The 24,681-nt window shown below is 37.7% G+C and overlaps 1 protein-coding gene across 1 annotated transcript in view; it reads right to left on the minus strand.

Annotated features, from left to right (window-relative positions):
* LOC126249733 (endoribonuclease Dcr-1-like) overlaps positions 1-24,681 on the minus strand; it is a 284,524-nt gene that overhangs the window by 206,890 nt on the left and 52,953 nt on the right. The window contains exons 3-6 of the mRNA XM_049951411.1: positions 17,445-17,560; positions 10,864-11,026; positions 6,061-6,186; positions 1,543-1,712 (exon numbers count right to left, since the gene is read on the minus strand). Of these exons, the coding sequence (XP_049807368.1) occupies positions 1,543-1,712; positions 6,061-6,186; positions 10,864-11,026; positions 17,445-17,560 (575 nt within the window). The remainder of the gene's footprint in view (positions 1-1,542; positions 1,713-6,060; positions 6,187-10,863; positions 11,027-17,444; positions 17,561-24,681) is intronic.

Here is a 24,681-nt window from a genome sequence, read left to right on the forward strand (position 1 = left end):
CCGAACACCATCCATTGGGATATTTTGTGATCTCTCAAAGGCTTTTGATTGTGTGAATCATGAAATTCTTCTAGATAAGCTTAAGTATTGTGGTATGAGTGCGACAGTGCACAAATGGTTTAATTCATACTTAACTGGAAGAATGCAGAAGGTTGAAATTAACAGTACAGATAGTCTACAATAACCAGCAGAGTCCTCTAACTGGGGAGCTATCAAGAATGGTGTCCCATATTAATGACTTGCCACTCTATATTCATGAAGATGCAAATTTAGTTCTTTTTGCTGATTATACAAGTATAGTAATCACACCCAAGAAGCAAGAATCAGCTGAGGAAATTGCAAATTATGTCTTTCAGAAAATTATTAAGTGGTTCTCTGCAAATGCACTCTCACTAAATTTTGAGAAAACATAGTTTATAAAATTCTGTACAGTAAATGGCATAACACCATTGATAAATATAGACTATGAACGGAAGTCTGTTGCTAAGGTAGAATACTCAAAATATCTGGGTGTGTGCATTGATGAGAAATTGAATTGGAAGAAACACATCGATGATCTACTGAAACGGTTAGGTTCAGCTACTTATGCTATTAGGGTTATTGCAAAGCAAATTTTGGTGGTAAACATATCAGTAAATTAGCCTACTATGCCTATTTTCATTCACTGCTTTCATATGGCATCATATTTTGGGGCAATTCGTCATTAAGAGAGAAAGTATTCATTGCACAAAAGTGTGTAATCAAAATAATAGCTGGAGCCCACCCAAGATCACCTTGCAGACATTTATTTAAGGAACTTGGGATATTCACAGTACCTTTTGCAATACATGTATTCACTTATGAAATTTGTCATTAATAACCCATCCCAATTCAAAAATAACAGCGAAGTGCTTAGCTACAACATTAGAAGAAAGGATGATCTTCATTATTCTGGATTAAATCTCATTTTGGCACAGAAAGGGGTGAATTATGCTGCCACAAAAATCTTTGGTCACTTGCCAAATAGTATTAAAAGTCTGACAGATACCCAACCAACATTTAAAAGCAAATTAAAAGAATTTCTGAATGACAACTCCTTCTACTCATTAGATGAATTCTTAGATATGAAGTAGGTAACTGTACAAAAAAAATGTATAATTAATTATTTTGTGTAAAGAAAACTTATGTTGAAGTGACACGTTCCACATCATTACGAAATGTCGTATTCATGATCTATGGAACAAGGATTAATGTATGTAAGCATGTATGTATGTATGTATGTATGTATGTATGTATTACTCTTTATAACAAATGTCACTGAAACTGCAAAACTGTTTGTATGGAGTTTTGAACCTCACTCTTTCCAAATGATAATCATGTGCCTTGAATGCTGTGCCAAATTATTAGGATGCACAGTTTGGATTTTCTTTCTAACACCTTCATTTGTGGGAACAGCTGTATTTGAAATTAAAGACTAATTTTACTGAACAATCATACATTGTCATTAGGGTGAAATATCTTGGGGGAAACAAAATTGTTTTCATGAAGTAAACACTGCATTACCTTAGTACTGAAACAATGTCACTTGCTGTTTCTGCTGTGCTGAGAAGTGCAGCTTCTAATCTCTGCATTTCACCTTCCAAGCGACCAGGATCTGCTGTACTGTTGAAGATTGGTGCTGTAAGTCCCAGAATTCGAGGTCTTTTAGGAGACAATGACACATACTGCATGACCTGAGGCAGAAAATATCAAATTAAATACATACTCAAGTAATCCACACAAAAAAGGACTTGACAAGAACAACAAGTAGGAAAGACACTGTGCAGGATGTGACAGGCCTAATATTCGATTAATAACAAATACTGGACAGATGGCATGAGTTTCTGCTATTATAAAAATATATAATACTATAAACTAGCAGGTATTTTAAAAGAGAGAAAACTAATTAGACTGCCTGACAAAAAAAGTGAAGCATCCAAAAAAGAAGAGGGAAAAAATGTAAGTTTCCTGGTTAAGGGAGTACACAATGTTATTTCAGTGATAACAAAATTGAGTAAAATTTACAACACAAGAGGATGCACGGTGTCTGTGGCATACTTTTGTGCCATCGGAATTCCCTCAATCACTACCAGCCAGGACCTGAAGTCATACCTGATGGCTTCCCACACATGACAGCAGGAGTAACATCGCAGTGCACCTCCAAACCGTCAGAAGACTGGACTCTCTCGCCAGGTTCTTGTCATACTTGTGAACGATGGTCACCCAGGGTAGTGCATAACAGCAATTTACCGCTGAACACAATAAGACACCACATATCAGCAGTCAACGCTTCCTGGTCATGGCAGCACTCCAAATGCATGAATTAAGAGATGTGGTGTTAATGGCAGCCTAGGTAGGCGATAGTAATTTGCTAGTATGGCTGTTTGTAGTCTCTGACCAATGGTGTGGGGAGAGATAGAATGTTGCCAAAAATTCATTACTTGTTCTCAGATGGAAGATATGAATGTGAAGGGGTTGTAATGTACTTGGTGCATAATACAGTGATGCTTCCTTGTGAAGGTCAGACATGGTGGACTGGAAAATTAACGAGTATGTCTGCCCTCACATTCCCATTCAGTCCAACACAAGACCGAATATGTGTCATCTCTTCGCAATGATCAATATATATCTGATGCTGTTCATAGCCCTTATATACCCTACCAGGCCTGGTAGCAATAATGAATTCGAACAACACTAATGAAGTAATCATTCACATACTTTCCAGGCAGTGTACTTATTGAAATGCTTCTTGGAAAAAATAAATTATTTATTGGTTTTCAGTAAGATAAACAAGGTCATAGCAACTGTCAGTTAACATATAGCACTAAAAGAATAATGGGATACCATCAACATTTATGACAGCCGCCGGGCCAGCTTCGCATATCAGCATGCCGCTTCTGAGATTCAGCTTATGCATAGGCCTGGACAGGATCCGGATACAGATTAACAATGATGGCCAGTGTGCTCATCAGCCTAGATGTGGTTTATAGATGGTTCCCCCACACCCAACTAGGTGAATACCAGGCTGGTACCCATGACCCACCTAAGTTACATGACTTGGAAACATAGTGAAAACCTTTTCACACTTTGACCGGAGTTAACACTAGGTGCAGACAGATGGGGTACACAAATTCCATCCTTGGGGGAGAAGAGGGAGACGTGACAACAGCCAGGAAGGGCATTCGGCCACCCTCTATCACTAACACTGCCAAAACCAGATTAACATGTGAACCCCCCTGAAAATACAGGATGAAGCCAGGACAGGAAAAAGAAAGTCAACATTAGCTACACTACATTACAATAATAAAAACAGATCACAAAAATATTCATGTACTTCACACCAGGTAAATTATTCATCAGTTAAATTTGTCGGCTCACCATGAAAATAAAACAAACATGCCAACCACTTTTTAACGGTACAGGATACATACAGGGAAAAAAGTAGACATACTTCACTGAACAAGCGACATTTTAAAGCTGATGTAATATTTAATTGAACAGTTTGCGAAAGGTTACATTAACAGTGATAGTTCTTTCTTTTAGTGTTCAACCCTGAGGTTGGTTTGCAACAGAGCGCCATTCCTCTCTTCTGTCTGCCTTCCTCTTCATTTCCACATGTTTGTTACATCCAACGTCACTCATGATTTGTTGCATGTATGATATCCTTGGTCATCCCCGCCAATTCCTTCCCTCAATAGCTCCTTCTGCTATTGTTCCAATGGTGTTGTTGTGTCGGAGGATGTGCCCTACAAGTTTGTCTCTTCTTGTTTGGATGTGCCTCCACAGAGATCTGGTTTCCAGCACTCTTCTAAGCACCTCTTCATTTGTAACTTTTCTCCAGCTGATCATCCTTCTATAGCACCACATCTCCAGGGCCTCTAGCCGTCTTCTCTCTTCTCTTCCAATTGTTCACATTTCACATCTGTATAGGGCCACTCTCCAAACGAAACCTTTCATGATATGTTTCCTTATTTTCAGACTGATGTTGTTGCTGGTGAGTAAGTTCCTTCTCCGACTAAATGCAATTTTGGCCTTTTGTATTCTGGTCGCAATTTCTTTCCGGCTTCTACCATCTCTTGTGATTTTGCTTCCGAGGTAAGTTAATACCTCTATCACTTCCAGTTCCTCTTTTCCAATTCTCATTCTCAGAGGTTCATATTCTGCTCCTGTACTGCATACCATCACTTTAGTCTTTTTCTTGTTTATTCTCATTCCATACTGATTGCATAGAATTTTTTCCATTGTTCTGAGGACTTCCTCTAGATTTTCTTTCGTCTCCGTCACTATAGCAATATCATCTGCATAACGTAGAATGTCTATCTTCTGCCCATTAATTTTGATCCCCACCTCAGTAGTTTCTCGAACTTGGTCTATAGCTTGCTGGATGTAAGCATTGAATATATGAGGGGAGAGAGCACATCCTTGCCTTACCCCTTATCTAATATTTGCTTCTTGTTCATGGTGACAGTTCCTAATCACTGCCACCTCATTCTTATAGAAACTGAGTATCACACAGATGTCTTTGTACTTTATTCCACTTTTCCTCAGCACTCTGAACATCTCTTGCCAGGTAACGTTATAGAATGCCTTTTCCTTCTCTACAAAGGCAATGTAAGTTGGTTTATTTTTCTGTAATTGCTTTCTGATAACGAGTCTCAGTGCTAGAATCGCCTCTCTTGTTCCCAATCCCCTTCTGAAACCAAACTCACCTTCACTCACCATATCCTCCACCTTCTCTTCAATTCTCTTCAGAACTATTTTTATGAGAATTTTTGATGCATGTGATATTAGGCTTAGAGTTCGGTAATGTTCACATTTTGTACCTGCTGCCTTCTTTGGTATAGGAACAATGATACATTTCTGGAAGTCTGTCGGTATCTCTCCTGTGTTACAGATGGACCTAATAAGTTTAAGTAGCATCATTTTCATGCTGTCACCAGCATTCTTTATTAGTTCTGCAGGGATGTCATCAATACCCGTTGCTTTGTTGTCCCATAGTTATTTTAGAGCTCTGTCAAATTCTTCTTGCAGAATCTCATCTCCCTTGTCATCTTCGTCTACTTGCTCTTCTCTTCCTATTACTTCCTCCGAAAGATGTGTTCCGGCATACAACTCCTCTATGTATTCTTTCAATCTCTTCACCATGTCCTCACCAAACAGCATTTTCCCTTCTTTATTTTCTATTGTGCCTGAGAGTGTTGTTTTACGCTTGTTAAGAAATAGATTTGCTGTTCTGTAGGCTAAATCAGTTCTTCCGTTTTGCATATTTTCTTCTACTTCTCTGCACATTCCTTCAAGAAAATTTTATTTTGCTTTCCTAGCTGCTCTATTAACTAAATTCCTTAGTCTTCTGTATTCAGCTTTTCCTTGTTCATCAGTTGCATTTTTGTATAATCTCCTGTTTTCTATAAGCTCAATAATATCTGCTGTAATCCATTTCCTCTTTTTTTTTTGGGTTGAGTTCTTCCAACTATCTTTTCTGCTGATTTGTAAATACCAGATTTAATTTGATCCCAGTCTTCATTTACTCCACCATGTTGAAAATTCTTAGCTAGGTTGTCTGTTTCATGAGCATAGCGCTTTGCCAGTCCCTCGGTTTTCATTTTTTCTAGTTCCCATTTAAGTTTTGCTGGCTTCTTCTTCAAACATTTGAATCTCAGTGAACGTTTCATCAGGACCAGGCTATGATCACTGCCTAGGTCTGCACATGGATAGCTCCTGCATTCTTTTATCTGGTTCCTAAAACGTGCTTTCACTAGAATGTAATCAATCTGTTGTCTCCTCAGTGATTGTTAGGAATACTTTATCAGCTTTTTTTACTTTTCCTGTAAGCGTTTCTTGATAAGTCTCAATTGAAATTATAAATATGTTACTACAATACCCATTTTCCTGTCATACTGAAAATTTTGCACTGTGAATTAAAGTTGACAACTCCCAAATTCTCTAACCATACCCCTCTGTCAAAAAATGGGCATTACTCTGAATCCTCACTCTCATTTAGTGTATTAATAAATTTTGATGTGAAACTTTAATAGATCTTACCCTTCTCATTGGATGGTTCTGTAAAACATTGTGACATTCATCAAGCACAAGCACATTTATGTCCTCAATCCTAAGAATGCCATTACTGATGACATCATTGCAAACGTCACTTGTCATTACAAGCACCTGAAATCAAAATAACAGCACTCTTATTAATTTGTAATAAAATACTGATGCACATGGACATGCAGCACAAATGTGCATGCCACCCTGTGCGCCACCCCCCCCCCCCCGCCCCTCCAAACACACACAAATTCTTTGTTTACGACAGTTCAACATAAAACAAATTCTTCCAAATTTTATAACAATTTATGATTAGGCTGTCCATTTTCAACAGTGATAAGATGTGTATCTGAATTCAAACAGTCATATTTCCCTCAAAAATGATCCACGTAAGGTCCTCAAACTTCAACTACTGGCAAAATTTTCACAAAAAGTGTGTAATACGGTGATGGATCATCAGCAATTAAAATTGTATGAAATAGTTGATGTAAAGTGCATTTTATGTGAATGACTATGGGAAATCATAGTGCAAGATTGAAGCCACCTAATGTTTGATGCAAAGTCATGTTTGGACAATTTTCAAAAGAATTTGTAACAGAGTTAAGCTAGAACTATCCACTTGTTCCTGGAACAACCCACTTGTTCTAATGCTATTCCCAACAGTAATAGCTGTTTCTCTTTAATTGATCACATTTTACAAAGAGCACATACGGTGCAAGTACACAAGAGAGTTAATTTTATATCCAGGTCCAATTTCAGCAGAAATAATTGTTCAAGAGGTAGTTTACTAATCATTAACAATAATACTGTGAGTAAAAATACATGGAAATAGTTTACATAAAGAAATTTTCATCATCTAAGATGTTTCATGAACAGGCAGAGATAGAATTTGGGGTAAATACAGTGGAATATCGTTAGAATCTGCCTCATTACTGTGTTTTCTGGCATATTATGTCCATTTTTGGAAGTCCCAGTCCCACTTGCATTTAATGCATGTTAAATGGGATCATTTCTGCATTCTCCCTCTCCACTTTGCATGTTCAAATTTGGCAGTATTGGTACTGATACCCACTGTAACTTTTGCACCAAGAGTTGTGAGAGCGGTGGGAGTAGGATGTTCACAGCCGTGTGTGCACAAATTCAGTGACAGCAACTCTGCAAGTCATACAGATCATTTGCTATGGCAGAAATGACGTGCATAAATAGTCTGTACATGTTGGCTTTAGTTCTGATGACTTCTGTAGTGCCCAAAGGAACTGATTAGCATGTAATTCAATTGCTGGCCTCCTTTGTGTTTAGCATTTTATTGACACTCGCTCTCCATGACCTTTTTTTGTGTTATTTGGTGTACCAATACATCATGGATAAAAAGACAGCCATACATTTAACAAATGAAGAAAAGTTTAACATTATTCAGGAAGTGGACAAAATGTCACACATGAAGCATGTTGATATTGCACAAAAATTGAACATTCCTCCATCAGCATTAAATACAATAGTGAAGTAAAGAAAAATAGTAAGTTCAGAAGTAGGAAATGGTAAATAAAAAACAAGAGTGTGTAAGTCAGTTACCAGAACTGGAAAATGTCCTACTAAAGTAGATACAACAAGTGCGTACTTCGAACATTGCAATTGATGGTACAGTGGCTCATACTAAAGCAATATATATGGTACAAAATTTGCAGTTTGCTAATTTCAAAGCATCCAACTGTTGGATCAAAAGATTCAAGAATAGACATAATTTACTGTATAAATGTGTTCAAGTTGAGGCTGGAAGCATGAACATTGACACTGTTCAGTCGTGGAAAAATACTGTTTCATCAAGTCCCACAAATGTTTTTAATGCAGATGAAATGGGCTTATTTTTTCACTTTCTATCTGATAAAACTCTCGAGTTCAGAGGAGAAAATACCAAGCCAAAAAAACTAGTAAAGAGAGGCTAACTTCTTTTATTATGTTGAAATGAAAGTTGAACGCTGGAAAGGCGAAGAGTCCATGGTGATTCAGAAATGTGCTGATATTTCCATGTAAATATGTGTCTAATGTGAATGCATGGGAAACAAGAACTATATTTGAACAATTCTTGCACACCTGGAGTGCAAAGTTGACCAGTGTGCAGTGCATCCACAAGATGTGTTGGATCTATCCAATATAAATGCAGTGTTTTTTCCCCCCAACTGATAAAATGCTTGAAACAAAAATTCAGGAAAATTCTTTTTTAGCAGAGGCTGGTTTGTCCTCATTCTACAATGTGAAATGGTATGATCTTAGATGCTATGCATTTTGCAAGAAGTGAGTGGGATTCTGTGCAAGAAAGCACAATCTCAAACTGCTTCAAGAATGCTGCCTTTCATCGTACACTCACAGAACACAACATGCCAGAAAACAAAGTAACTGCAGCTGAACAATGGCAGAAAATAATGAGTAAACAGGGATACACTGACTATCTTAGCTTCAAGGAATATGTTGAATGTGACGAAGATGTTGCCATCTGTCAGCCCATGACAAGTGATGAAGTGTTACAGGGACAGCTGGCACAGAACCACGAAGAAAGTGAAGACACGAATTAGCCAGAACTTTATCAAGTCTTACAATAACAAAAGATATTGAAACACTAGATGCAGTTAAGCATTATGATTTGAGTTTTGAAGTTTGTGAAGTAGAGATGAACATGTTAAGTACGATAGCCAATACAGTATTAAAGCTAGGACAAAAGAAACAGTCAACTATTGATATGTTTTTCAAACCATTATGAAGACATGACAATGCACTGTATTTTATTGTGCTATAGTGTAGTTAGGCTAACAAGATGTGCAATGTACCAACAGTTTGTTGAAATGACAAGTCCTATTCAGCAATTCACTAATGGATAGATGCTAAATTAATGACGTTCATTTGTTTTGAAGAGTGTAATAAAAATTGTAATTTTAGCATATTTTTGTTTTTCCTACATCACATGCCAGGTTCGCATTTTGGACACTAGAGCTTACACTCTCACGTCACATGACTTTCCTGTATTTCAGTTGCTGGATGGCAGCCCTGTACACATCCTATATATTGGATTCTGCCAATGTTGCTGTACCTAACACATTTTTGCTCTTGGGTATGATATTCCAAATGAGTAATATTTTATTGATATAGCATGTTGAGAAATGTCGCATTATGAGATTGCATATTACCCCACATATGGTACCCTTAATCAGCTTATGATGCTCAAAATCTGCGTTCCTTTCAAAGACATGCTAACGAGATTCCACTAAGTCTGAATGTAGCAATATAGCTCATCTGAAAGCTCTTAGACTCTTACTGTCAATGAAGATCTTATTTTTTCCTAAAAAGATCTTATTTCAAAAGTTATTTGCAAATTGAAGTTTTCAACTTCTAGAATGTTCCATTTTTAACCAATGAGTATTTCCAAAATTAAAATACCTAATTTTGTAGCCCTAATTTTTCTTACTTCAAAAATGCCCACTTGCACTAGTGTAACATGTTAATTATCTGATCTAGAAAATTATGTATCTTAGACTTTTTGGCAAGATCTGGGAATCTTCACAGGAGTATGCATGGTATACACCATATAGTCTATATAATTTTATCAATTTTTCAGTAATACAGGGGTACTTTCTCGTTATAAAGTAAAAGATGATGGCTAATTTAAATAATATTCATATGCTCCTCTGTAAGTAGAACCTCTGGGCAATGATTCAGGCAGTTCTAGTTTACCTAACAACACACAAAATATCCATGTCAAACATTTTGGCTCTTTTTTGTGTAGTGAATAGCTAAATGTATATTCCTTTGTCATATGTAGACATTACAAATGTGTAGAGAAAGTGAACTAAAAACCTGGAGCTTGTGTCAAGCATTTTGTCGAAGAATGTGCATGCTCATTTGTGATGACTATACTGTATCTATTATCTTTGGCAAGCTGATTATCATAACAACAAATGTGTCAATAAATGTGAAAAAGTGTCTAGTTAAATAAAGTAGTATTTTGTTTATCATTTCAAAACTTGTCACTACTCCAATATTACATCAAGATGGTAGACACCACACATATTCAAACATCCATTTCCTGAAATGTAGTAAAATGCTAGGTCTTGACACTGTTACAATTCTACCTACATAGCAAGATGAGATACTTGAATCTTTTGAGTATTTCTTTGCAAAAAGAGATGCATCACACTTTGTGTTACTCAGATGTTTGATAACTGAGGCATAAAGAGAGAAATTTTTCCCCCTTAATATCCCTCAAATACTGCAACCAAATATTATTAGATGTGGAGGTTCTGCAGCTACGGCTCACATGCATTAAAAACCCAACAAAAATCACAGAACTGCTAATTGTTCAGAAGGAATTTTACATTCCATATTCATAATCCATTCTTTCAGTCATTAAGGCCTTCTGCAGTTGAGGTGGTGGTGTGTGTATATAGATGTGAAGCAAGAGAGCAATAAAAAAGGCAGCAACATGTAAACCTTGTCCCAAAGCACCACATCTAGCATAAAGCAGTCCTAGATTTCAACAACTGAACATCAAAAGTATCACATTACAAGAGCCATCATTCAAATGATGATGTACTGCTTTGTTATTCCTTTTATCTGTGCAACATAATGTTTACACAACACTATGACAAGTATCATTTACACTTACTGAGAAACAAGTTTTACATCAGTCAAAAACCATCATCATTAACATTACATAATTAATTGTGACCGTATTGCTTATTTACATCTGTCAGTACAGTACAAGACAATTGATTTTTAATTAATTCACTTTAGTAGCTGTTAAGGCAGTACCTGATTTTCCATTAACTCTTTCTCCCAGTCGGTTACACTTGAGAATTCACTGTATTCACCAACAGTTAAATCTGTCAAGTTATTGATGTAGGTTGCTTGGTGTCCCACCAGTGCCACGCTGTCCACAAGATATACTGAACGTTTGCCTCCATTCTTAATTGGCCTGCAAAGAAATGTGTTAAAATTATCAGACCTAAATATGCAAGACCTTGCCATTGTCTTGAAAGACATTTAATTTGCCTCATATTCAACTAAAGATTTTACGTTTTGACCTTGGCAAAGGTAATAATATTAATCAAAGATGAAACCTTTAGTGAAACAGAGAAATTGAACACTCAAAACATCATCAATAGATTCCCAGTTTCACTACTTCCAAATGCAGATAAAATGAAATGAGATAACTGAAACTGTTTATGAAAGTCTGTCCACTGTTCAGTTTTTCAAGCCACTTACCATTTAGGGCCCTTTTGGCCACAACTAAAGACTAACAGGTAATGTAAATAAATAGTTAGCTGCCAAATATTTAACAAGTTTTTAGAAATGTGCTTAGTGTAAAATATAAGAAAAGGGAACAGCAACTAATTCTGTCCAAAAATGTAAAATGGCAGCTTATACAATGATATGTCATGACACCTTGTACAACTACTCTTGAATTATTATTTTTTTTCCTTTCAGAATTACTATTACTCCATAAACAAATTATTCACCCTGGCAGTATGTAATCTGGTTTATTTAATCCCATTCTCCATTACTATATGTACTTTATCTCTTATTGGTTGACAAATTTCATGTTGCACCATATGCATGATATATAAAACAAATCTACTTAGTAGCAGAAAGTACAAACATCCATGTAATTATAATAAAGTGATGTGTGTTAACGTGTTTAAAACAGTTTCTGCCTGTTTTGTAAAACTGTGCTACTCTACACCATTCTGTTGTGTAATTATTCCAGAACAGATATTCACAAATTGAACATCTATCTACCACCCAGAGGAAGACGATAGAATGATAAGACACAGGACTGGCATCTGGGAGGAAGGTAATTCAAATCCCCATTCAGTAATCCACGTTTAGGTTTTTTATTATTTCCTTAAATCACTAAAAGCAAATGCAGTGTTGGTTCTACAAAAAGGACACAGCCAATTATTTCCTTCACCATCTTTTTCCAGTTTGAGCATGTACTCCACCCCCTAATGACCTTGTCTTCTACAGGATGTAGAACTCTAACGTACTTTCCTTCCCATCTGCCTACCATGCTGTTAATGTATCTCAAAAATGCAAAAATTAACAGTAACATTATCTATTTAAGAAGAGAAGGGTCTACTCTCACTGCCAAACAAGAACAACTGGAGCAGAGCTAATAATCAGGAAATGTCGCTTAGCAAGATGTACGCCTGGGCTTTTATAGTTTACTTCTCCACTTAGGCCTGCTTGAATGGGTAGGATGTGTGCGCACTGTGTGCAGATGCAGAAGGCGCTGGATGCAGTCCTCAAAAAGTTGAAGATGGTTTGGCTATGGTCAGTGATCTTCAGGCAGCTGCCTTGGGAGCTAGCAGTGGTGGACAATCTGGCGTATCACACAGGACACCACAGGTGTCACTTGTTTCACCCATGGGCTTTACTGCTGTGGTACCTTCAAGTGTACCCAATGTGGTTGGTCTGCCTCACTGCAATGTGAGTGGTGGCTGGTGTAATGTTCGTGTCACTTGAGATGGAGGGCCAATGTGGAAGCTGGCTGTCTGGCCTCGCCTGTTTGCCCTGTGAGTGGACAGATGGATGTTCCTTCAGCAGTGTCTGAGCAGGGGGCAGGAGTGTGCTAGTTATCAGGAGCGCCAATGTTAAGTGTGTTATGGAGCCCATTAGTGAAATAGCATTCAGGGCCAGAAATAAAGTCAATGTGCACTCGGTATGTCTGCTGGGTTGGCCTCATCCAAGATGTGGTGGAGGCCTTGCCTGCGGCTGTCGAGCGTGTAGGGCACAGGCACAGTTGTCTGCAAGTTGTGGCTCACGTTGGCACCAATGACGCCTGTTGTTTGGGTTCTGAGGCTAGCCAGTTTGTAAAGGGTACTGGTAGTAAAGGTGAAGGCTGCTGGCCTTATAAATGGGGTGCAAGCTGGGCTCGCAATTTGCACCATTGTTCCTAGAGTCGATTGGGGTCCTTTGGTTTGGAGCTGAGTGGAGAGTCTCAGCCAAAGGCTTTGGCTTTCAAGGGGGGGGGGGGGGGGGGGGGGGAATTGCAGGACTCCCTTTGATAGGTCAAGGGTGCAAAACACAAAGGAAGCAGCTACTCGGGAAGAAAAGCACTTGCAGAGAACACATGGGGATTTTTCAGACTAGGCAGCAGTTTTAGGTACTCTGACGAACACTCCCCACATGACACGCAGATAGTGAAATAAGACCACGTTCAGAGTAAAGACACTTTGACTGTCAAATATTATCAGTAAATTGTAGAGGTATTCATAACAATGATCCTATATTTACTGCCCTCCAGGAACTTTCTCAAGCTCAAATTTTTCATGGGACCAAGAGTTAGCTGAAAATGTCATAGAAAGCACTGTGATATTTAGTGTGTCATGGGGCATATATCAGAAAGAAAGATTAGACAGTATAGGAGGGGGAGTGCTCCTTGCAGCTGACAAAAATACTGTCTCTTGAGGTCGAATTTGAGTGTGACAGTGAAGTCATCTAGTTGCATTTAACAGGTCTAGGCGAAATCAAGTTAATTGTTGGATGTTTTTACCAGCCATCCCATTCTGCTGTGACAGTTTTAGAGTCATTCAAAGAAATTTTACAGTCAGGAGTGCAGAAATATCCAGACCACGCAATATCTGTTGGAGGCGACTTCAACTTACCGAGTATAGTCTGGGACATTTATGGGGTACAGACAGGCAGGCAGTCACGCAGAGTTCTTTCGAACACGTTTTCTGAAAACGTGTCTTGAGCAGCTAGTGTGACAGCCCACATGCAAAGGAAATATTTTAGAACTTATAGCTACAAACAGGACTCACCTTACCAACAGCATCAGTATAGAGAGAGGGATTAGTGACCAAAATGTCAAAATACCAACTATGGTTACTAAAACTAATAAATTAATCAAGAAGGCTAGAGAAGTATTTTTGCTGAAAAGAGCACATAAGCAGTTGTTAATATCCCACTTAGAAAATGAATTAACATAATTTAGTTCCAGTATGGTGGACATAGGAGAATTATAAGCAAAGTTCAAATGGACTGTAAATTGTGCTTTGGAGTAGTATGTGTGAAGTAAGTGGATGAAAGATGGAGAAGACCCACCATGGTTTAACAGTTAAATCTGAAAAATGCTGAGAAAGCAAAGGCTGTTGCACTCTCGGTTCAAAAGTGTGTGGGGTACAAATGTACGGGGTATGACAACAGGCTAAAGTTAGCAGAGATTTGCGCATCTGTAAAAAAAAGATCGATGTACAAAGCATACAACAGTTTCCACCATCAGAGATCTTTCTGAGAACCAAAGAAAATTCTGGTCCTACACAAAATCGCCAAGGGGGTCTAAGAGTTCTATGTAGTCACTTGTTGACCAGTCTGGCAAGGCAGTAGAAGATAGCAAAAGGAAAGCCTGCTTTTTCCATTTTGCATTTAAGAAATTGTTTATGCAGGAGAATCATACAAACATGACATCACTTGATCACTGCACAGATTCCCAAACAGAGGAGATAATAATAGGCATCACTGGCGTACACAAACAACTGAAAGAGTTGGAAACAAAAAAGTCGCCACGTGTGGACGGAATACCTATTCAGTTTTTCGAAGAGTACTTTATGTCATTGGCAACTTACTTAGTTCGCATTTAGCAGAAATCTCTTCCCCAGCACAAAGACCCAAGCAACTGGAAAAAAAGTGCAGGTGACTCCTGTATATAAGAAGGGTAAGAGAATGACCCACAAAAATAACAGACTAATATCCTTCACATCCATATGCTACAGAGTTCCTGAACATGTTCTCAGTTGGAATGTAATATATTTCCTTCCGATGGAAAAGCTTCTGTCCACAAATCTGCATGGTTTTAGAAAGCATTGTTCATGCCCCTTTCTAACTTGATATCCTGTAAACTATGGATGAAGGGCAACAGGAAGATTCCATATTCCTAGATTTTCGAAAAGCATTTGACACTGCAAGTTCTCAAATGCCTGAGAATACAGAGTCAGTTCCCAGATATGTTAGTGGTTCAAAGACTTCTCCAGTAACATAACCCAGTATGTTTGTCCTCAACAACAAATGTTCATCAAAGACAATTGTATTATCAGGAGTGCCCCATGGAAATGTGATAGAACAGTCATTATTTTCTATATGCATAAATGATCTGGTGGACATGGTGAGCAGCAGTCTGCAGCTGTTTGCTGATGATGCTGTAGTGTATAGTAAAGTGTTACTATTACTTGACTGTAGGAGGATACAAGATGACTTGACAAAATTTCTAGTTGGTGTGATGAATGGCAGCTGCCTGTAAATGTAGAAAAGTGTCAGTTAATGCAGATGAGTTGGAAAAACAAACCTGTAATGTTAGAATATAGCATTTACAATGTGTTGTTTGACATATCCTAGTCAATTAAATATCTAGGGGTAACTTTGCACAGTGATGTGAAATGGAACGAGTACATAAGGATCGTAGTAGGGAAGGCGAATGGTCAACTGCTGTTTATTGGAAATTTGGTTCACTTGGAAAGGAGACAGTTTATAGGACACATTCTTGAGTACTGCTCGAGTGCTTGGGATCCACACAAGGTCAAATTAAGGAAGACAATGAACAAATTCAGAGGCGAGCTGCTACACTTGTTACTGGTAGGTTATACAACCAGCAAGTGTTATGGAGATTCTTTATGAACTCAAATGGGAATTCCTGCAGGGAAGGTGATTTTCTTTTCGAGGAATATGATTAAGAAAATTTAGAGAACCTGCATTTGAAACTGACTGCAGAACAATTCTACTGCCACCAGCGTACATTTTACTTAAGGACCACAGAGATAAGACAAGAGAAATTAGGGCTCATATGAAGGTATTCAGACATTCTTTATTCCCTCACTCTATGAGAGCTGAATAGGAAAATAAATGTCTAATAGGTGTATAGATCAGCCTCTGCCATGCACTGTACACTGTGTTCAGGAAAATGCGTGTACATCTTTATGCACGTCATGTGAATATCAAGGGGTAATTCTACAAAGCAAAGTAAATTGGACAACCACATGTAATCATAGTCAGAAAAGTGAACTGAAGTTCGAGGTGTTCCGGAGAAATGCAGCACATCGGTGATGCAAACAGCATACAAGATATTAGTGTGACCTACTCTGAAGCATGACTACAATATTTGGAGGTTGTATCAAACAGAAATGTCAGAAGACATTAAACACATACATAGATGCACTGATAAGATTATAACTTGTCAGTTCAGCCCACACTTAAGTATAACATAGGTCCTTTGTGAACTTCACTGAGAATCCTTAGAAGAAGGGTGGCATTTCTGCCATGAAATCCTATTGGCTGAATCCACAGAACTGGTATTCAAAGGAGACTGTGCAATAGTTCTGCTGTCTCAAACCTACATCATCAAACCTAAGGGCAGTGAGATTAAGATAAGACAAGTAACACACGTGGCAAGGCACATATACAAAAAAAAATTATTTTGCTCCATTAGTGAATGGACTATGACAGACGTCGCTATTGATGGCACAAAGTGCCCTTTGTCATGTGCTTTACAGGGGATTGCAGAGTCTTATATATATGGAAAATGTCTTACCAACTCTGTGGTAACTGGAGGAGAAGCTCAAGGTCCAGTGGGAAGACAAGGAAGGAATCGGTCCTGAGTTTGCAAATGAACCATCCTAAAATTGATTTGGGGAAAGAGTAAAAAGACTTACCGGTATGTCTGAGAATAGGACAGAGATTTGAACACTGCTTGGTATTTCCACTTTTTATTTATTTATTTTTTTACACTAATCTCTCAGATATTAGAAACAGAAATTAATAGTTACTGAGCAGTGTGCTATTTCAGCACATAGCAATTTCATTATTGTTCATAGTAAGTGGTTATCTTATTTGAAGGGTTCAAAATAATAATTTTGGTGCTTAAAAACTAATACTGAATGTAAACAAAAAAATGTAATACTCTTTCCGAGCAGAAAAAATGATAAGTGCAAACACAGCGATGGCTCCTTGTAATGGGACTAAGAATTCGAAAATTTATGGCATTTGTGTATTTTTGGTTTATTAGGATTGAAAAATGATGAAAAATTTAAGCCTTTCATCACATGTTTTACACACTTTTCCCATCAAAATATCTAAAATCAGCAAGTGGATTTTAAATGCCACATACAGAGATTTAAATTTTTGCCACATGGCGCCAGAAAACAGAATGACACAAAAATAAAAATGCTTTTGTGTGTGAATACAATTCGCAAACGATGTGAGGAGGGTGAGCCAGACCATTCTCAGTTTAATGAAATAATATGAATTCAATTCACAGTCACTCTTATGATGAAGACTTTACTTCTATGAGATGCTCTGCTCTAAAATTACATCACACACATGTTGCAAGAGCTTTTTATTACCTTCGTATTGCATTTGAAAATTCCTGGATTAACTTTGTTGCTATGAATACTCTCCCAGAGCTCGAGCAAAGACATACAATTATGTTTCGCTCTTTTGCGGCATCAAGAAGTTCAACCTGAGAAAATAAAATGTCCTGTTACAAAGAATAAGAGTGGATAAACTGATATAAACGATATGCAAATAAAAATACTCCCCACAAACAATTATCAGGTATTTTCACAAATTTATTGATTATGAATTCTAGGACTCAACAAATTTACTACAACTATTTCACTCTGGTCTGGAAAATTTAACAATTTCAACATAATTATTCACAATTCATTACAATAATGTGTTCATGAAACTAAATTTATGACAAATGATTTTTTGTGCTTACAAAATCCATCTATGCACCAATTTTGGCTAAATAATGATAGAAAAGAAAACTAATCACAATCAAGTAATCAGAAAATTTCACTGACAACTTCATATCAAATCTAAATGATATCCTAAAAAGGTTTAGCAGATACATTCCACTACAAAAACTAAAACCAACAAAAATGTGACATTAATATAAAATAAACTTCCCCTAAGTGATGAATAATGGAAATTAACATGCAACTTCTATCTAACAAAACAATGACCTTCCTCTCGGTGACTCTTGTTCAACTAATGTCATCCAAAGACCTCCAAGATGCTGCTTCTTATGCATATGAACAACACGTCACACAAGTAGCTCAGTCAGTAAGAGTATGGCCGGCAAAAGTATGGAGCCTAGTTTGAGTGCCAGTGAAATGCAGTATTGGCCACGAAGTTTCAAATACAACAAATTTCTACAGTTGCTGCAGCATGTGCATACCTATGAATTAAGGCTGAGTCCATTTTCATGAAGACCACCCACTTTTGAACATTTAAATTTGTTGCACACATGAAGCCTTCACATGCATTATTCTATATGAGACTCACCACAAAGGTGACACACTGAGTTGCAGACAGGCACAACAAAAAGACTTACACATTTAGCTTTTGGCCAAAGTCTTCTCCAGAAAATAAAAAACAAACAAACAAACAAACAAACAAACAAACAAACAAAAAGAAAGCACACCATAAGCACACATGACAGCCATCACCAGCAGCTCGGACCAGAATGCCAGCATCCTGGTCTGACTTGCCGGAGATGGTGGTCGTGTGTTTGCCTGTATGAATGTGCGTGTCTTTTCTTTCCTGAAAAAGGCTTTTGCCGAAAGCTAAATCTTTAATAGACTTTTTGTTGTGGCTTTCTGTAACTCAACATGTCATCTTTATGGTGAGTAGTAATCTATCCTTTTCCTAATATTGTTGATATTTCAACCTGGACTTTCCAATGTTTGATTCCGGGTGAGGTTCCGTCTACTGCATTAGACAGTAGGTTGTTGATATTTTTAAGTGTGAGTTTGCTTATTATTTTTCACAATAGTTATGTTAGCATAAATGCCATTCACGGATTAGGCCTTAGGCCTGTTCTCACTGGCCAACTGCTGCCTACAACGCAGTATGAGGAGCGATCTATGATCGTGGGACATGCTATCAGCATGTCGCCAATCCCTCAAGCTATTATTGTCAGTAGATGAATCCCGATGCTGTTGCTTCTTTATTCAAGCAGCTCCTCATCAGGCCTCACAAGGCTGAATGGACCCCATTCCACACCTACCTACCTCAGAAAAATCTGGGGAGATACGACAGATCGAACTGGGGCCCTTCCATACAAAAAGCAGTGCCGCTAACCATTTGGCTACAGAGGCAATCCAACAGTAATGTAATCACTGAAGATGTCGTGTTACATCCAGCAGAAAATGATGTGTGTCTTTTGCTTGCTTTATAACTTCTCGTTGCTAAGCACAGGAAGAGGAAAAAGGCAGTTCTGCACACTTAGACAAAACATGTGACTTATGTAGGTGCACTGCTCAAATATTAAAATTTAAGGATTATTCTAAAATCAGTGATTATGCTAACTTCCATTTTGATAATGCTGGTGTAATAACACAGGAATGCATGTTACTGGAATCTGTGATTTGGCAAGCCCCTGGAGAACACTAATCTGCTACCATATTTCATGGTTGTAGTTGTACCCATAGAAATGGAAGACATTCTACTAGTGATTCTTCTTACATCTGTTTATCTTCATCAACCTATCTTAAGCTGATAGATTGTGTTACAAACCAAAATCAACTTCTTGCGATCACAGGGTCCACCTCCTTCAGATTAAACAAAAAAGAAGTTAACAACAGGAAGTGTCATTTTTCACAATTTCACCACATTTGCCACAAGAGTTCCCATAATGGAAGCTATCAACCACAGGTATCACTTTGACATCTTTCAAAAAACCTATAGCTATCTGTGAAGTACTTCTGAACAATCTTCTCACAGGTGCATAGTGAGACATGTTCACTATGAAGCAATGGGTACATAACTTGAAGATTATGTACTTTCAGCAAAACCAATTTAAGTTTCTGGAAAACTGAAACTTTCATTATTTTTCCAACCTTCCTTCCCACAACAGAGTCACAAAATTCAACAAACAGTGTGTTCCTGGTCCTGATGGAATCCGGTCACATTCTTTGCAGAATTTGCGACTGAGTTCATCTACATCTACATGGATACTCTGAAAATCACATTTAAGTGCCTGGCACAGCATTCATTGAACCAGTTTCACAATAATTCTCTATTACTCCGATCTTGAACAGCACACAGAAAAAATGAACATCTAGATCTTTCCGTGTGATCTCTGATTTCTCTTATTTATTACGATCATCATTTCTCCCTATGTAGGTCGGTATCAATAAAATATTTTTGCATTCAGAGGACGAAGTTGGTGGTTGAAATTTCATGAGAAGATTCCACCACAGCAAAAAACACCTATGTTTTAAAGATATCCACCCCAATTCCTGTATCACATCAATGACACAATTTCTCGCTAATAAAACATGTGCTGATCTTCTTTGAACTTCCTTGATGTACTCCATTAATCCCATCTGGTAATGATCTCACACTGCACAGTAGCTCTCCAAAAGAGGATGGACAAGTGTACTGTAAGGCAGTCTCTTTAGTAGATCAGTTGCATCTTCAAAGTGTTCTGCCCAAAAAACATAGTCTTTGGTTCACATTCCACACAGCATTCTCAATGTTTTCTTTCCAATTTAAGTTGTTCATAATTGTAATTCCTAGGTATTTAGCTGAATTTACAGCCTTTAGATTTGATTGTCATTTTGCAATTTGTTTTGCTCTTCTGATGACTTTACCACATTATAAACGGCAGCATCATCTGCAAAAACCCTAAGATGGCTGCTCAGATTGTCTCCTGAAGTGTTTATATAGGTAAGGAACGACAGAGGGTCTATAACACTACCTTGGGGAAAACCATAAATCACTTCTGTTTTCCTTGATGACTTTTAATCAATTATTACGAACAGTGACCTCTTTGACAGAAAATCATGAAACCAGTTACATAACTGAGATGATATTCCATAAGCATGCAAGTTGACTACCAGCTGCTTGTGAGGTACAGTATTAAAAGCCTAGTGGAAATCTAAAAATACAGAGTCAATTTGAAATCCCTTGTCAAAAGTACTCAACACTTCATGTGAGTAAAGAGCTAGTTGTGTTTCAGTTAGCTCCAATTTTAACCATAATGTACTGCAGATCTCCTTAACAGAACACTATGACCAGTGATTGAAAGAAATCACAGCTCATATCTTGAATAGATCAACATCCTCCGTGCCAAGAAACATGGATTTTAAAAGCATTGGCCATGCAAAATCCAAATTTCTCTTTTCTCACACGACATCTAGAAGGCCATAGACCAAGACTGTCAAGTGGATATAATATTTCTTGACTTTTAAAAAGCATTTGACTTGGTACCCCACCAACATTTATTAACAAAGTTTGGTTACATGGGATACTGAACAACATTTGCGAATGAATTGAGGATTTCTTTGTAGGGAATGGACAGCATGTTCTCTTGGCTGGAGACGCAACGGAAGTAGAAGGAACTTCCAACATATCTTAGGGAAGTGTGTTAAGACCTTTGTTGTTCATGTTGTATGTTAATGACCTGGTAGACAATGTTAACAGTAACCTCAGATTTTTTTTGCAGGTGATGGAGTTATGTGTAGCAAAAAACAATGTGGAAAAAGATGCGCAAATATCCAGTCAGATTCTGATATGGCTTCAAAGTGGTGCAAAGATTGGTAACTTGTTTTAAATTTGCTGAAATGCAAAATTGTTCACTTCATAAAACACAGGAAAGTCGTGTCCTATGACTAAAACATTAATAAGTCACAACTGGAGTCAGTCAACTCATACCTACACTTAACATGCAGGGGGCATGAAATAAAGATACGAGATTGAATGATCATATATGTTGAATTGTACGAAAGGCAGATGTCAAACTTTGGACCAGTGGGAGGCTACTAGGAAAATGCAATCAGACTATAGAGAAGTCTGTTTACAAATCGCTTGTGCATTCCACCTTAGAATATTGCTCAGGTGTGTAGGACAAGTGTGAATAACCTGAACTGGCAGACCCTTGAACATAAGTGCCAGTTATCTCACAAAAACCTACTTACATAGTTTCAAGAACCAGTATTATGGGAAGAATGTAAGACCTATTCTTCTTCCCCCTATTTATCACTCCCATAATGAAAAGAAATTCTATAGGTAGGAGGGGTAAAATACAGGTAGCGAAAGTCTATTTACAGCTTGTGCAGAAACCAGATGGCAGTTATAAGAGTTGAAGGGCATGAAATGGAAGCAGTGGTTGAGAAGGGGGGTGAGACTGAATTTTAGCCTATCCCCCATGTTATTCAATCTGTGCACTGAGCAAAGCAGTAAAGGAAACCAATTAAAATTTTGGAAAATGAATTACATTTTGGGGAGAAAAAAATAAAAACTTTGAGGTTTATCGATGACATTGCAATCCTGTCAGAGACACTGAAGGACTTGAAAGAGCAATTGAATGAAATGTATAGTGTCTTTAAAGGATGATATATGATAAACATCAACAAAAGCAAAATGAGGCTAATGGAATATAGACTAATTAAATCAAGCAATGCTGAGGGAATTAGATTTGTAAATGAGATGCTAAGAGTAGTGTATGTTTTTTTTTTCTATTTGGGCAGTAAAATAACTGCTGATGGTCAAAGTAGAGAGGATATAAAACGTAGACTGATAATGGCAAGAAACGTGTTTCTAAAGAAGATCAATTTTTTTTTAACATCAAATATAGATTTAAATGTTAGGAAGTCTCTTCTGAAGGCATTCGTCTGGAGTGTAGTCTTGTATGGAAGTGAACCATTGATGATGATAAAAAGTTCAGAGGAGAACAGAAGCTTTTGAAATTTGGTGCCGCAGAAAAGGCTGATGATTAGAACAGTACATCATGTAACTAATGAGGTGGTACAGAATAGAACTGGGGAGACAAGAAATTTGTGGCACAGCTTGATTAAAAGAAGGAATTGGTTGGTACGACACTTTGAGGCATCAATGGCTCACAAACTTAGTATTGGAGGTGTGTTTGTGTGTGTGGGGGGGGGGGGGGGGGGTGGGGGGGGGGGGCATGCACACACGTGTGCACAGAACATAGTAGCGTGGAGAACTGCATCAAACCAATCTTTGAAGTGAATACCACATCAATGACAAAGAAAAGATTACGCCAATTACAGAACACACAGAAACTTTTAAGCATTCATTCTTCCAGGGCTCCATATGCCAGTGGAACGGGAAGAAACCATAGCTTTTGGTACTGTACAACTGGCTTCTGCCATACTCTTCACAGCGGGTTGCAGTGTATGTATGTATGTATGTATGTATGTAGATGCAGACAATTCATCCTGCACAGCTGAGTGCATCATTTAGCTAAAACACAGTGTTCAGTATGTTGTAACAAAGTTATATGAAATAGAACTATAAAATTCATGACATTATACAATGTTTTTCAAGAGACATAAGTTGAGATCAAAAGTCCTCATATCTGGAGTAGGTGATGCTAACATGTAAGTATTGAATTTTGCTTTGTTCTCTGTGGCATTTGATACTACGACCAGCTGAAATAAAGGCAAATGAAATTCAGCAAATAAACAACTGCCATCACTCTTAGCAGACTGTAACCCAGCTACACTGCAATGCCTGATAGCATATGTAACTGTAAACAGACTGATAAAGCATTAGAAAATTGACAACTTGAATCAGACACCTGAAAGTGCAGAAATGGAGCAAAAATGAAACTTATAATAAAAGGTATATTATTTTCTCATGCTCATTAAGATTATTACAATGTACATATCTAACATTCCTTTCAAATTTAAAAGAAAGTAATGTGTTTCCATGACCAGAAAGAAATTATTGATTAAGAATTTTTTCAGAGGAGTAACCTTCATGAGACTGGATGCCCAGTTTTCTTTTGCTGTGTTCAATGTCCCTCTGACAGCTGCCACTACAGGTCATTAAAGACACAGCAATAACTCAGTTTTGAGAATATAGGCGAAGTCACTGCCACAGACTTGTGGAAAAAGTTTGGCATTTTTTTAGGGTGATCTGAGCAAGTAACAAGAGAAAACATACCATGAAACCAGTTGGGAAGTGAACACATTAAATTTCCACTCAAAAAAGGGAGCACATTAGAGAAAAGAAATGGGTAGGTACTTGAGTAAGAAACATCACAACAAATTTCCTTCAACACCTGCTTAACTCAACATTTAAAACAAAAAACACAAGTAGTTGCTACATATTGACAGTGGCAACTATCGGGAGGTGGAACGACAATAGGCATGGTCAGCACCTCAGCAGAAGTGGGAAAGAGAGGCTGGTGGAGTTAACACATGTTGTCAGGGATATGAGGACTAAGCCTTTTTTTAGGAGAAACCACAACAGCAGGCTCCCGTCCTTTAAAAGTAATCCAATCAGTTTAGAGAGTTCTTGATCACATATACAGATGATAGAATGCAACACACCAGAGTGTACAAACATCACAGAAATTTACTCGTCACTATCCAATCTTCATAAAATGTGCAGTCCATTAAAAGTAAAGTACACCTACTGAAGTTTGAACAGTAAGGTGGTATGCATTAAACAGCACTGGTGTACTTAAAATAAAATCAGTGTATTGTGCTACTGTCATATGAATGTGGAAGTTGATACTGTAGAACTACCTTAAAGGTTGGGGAATCGTATTTGCATCAGAGGCTGGCACATTTTAAAGATTAGAGAAGATCTGATCACAAT

Source organism: Schistocerca nitens, chromosome 3 (genome assembly GCF_023898315.1).
Source record: "Schistocerca nitens isolate TAMUIC-IGC-003100 chromosome 3, iqSchNite1.1, whole genome shotgun sequence".
Classification (NCBI taxonomy): domain Eukaryota; kingdom Metazoa; phylum Arthropoda; class Insecta; order Orthoptera; family Acrididae; genus Schistocerca; species Schistocerca nitens.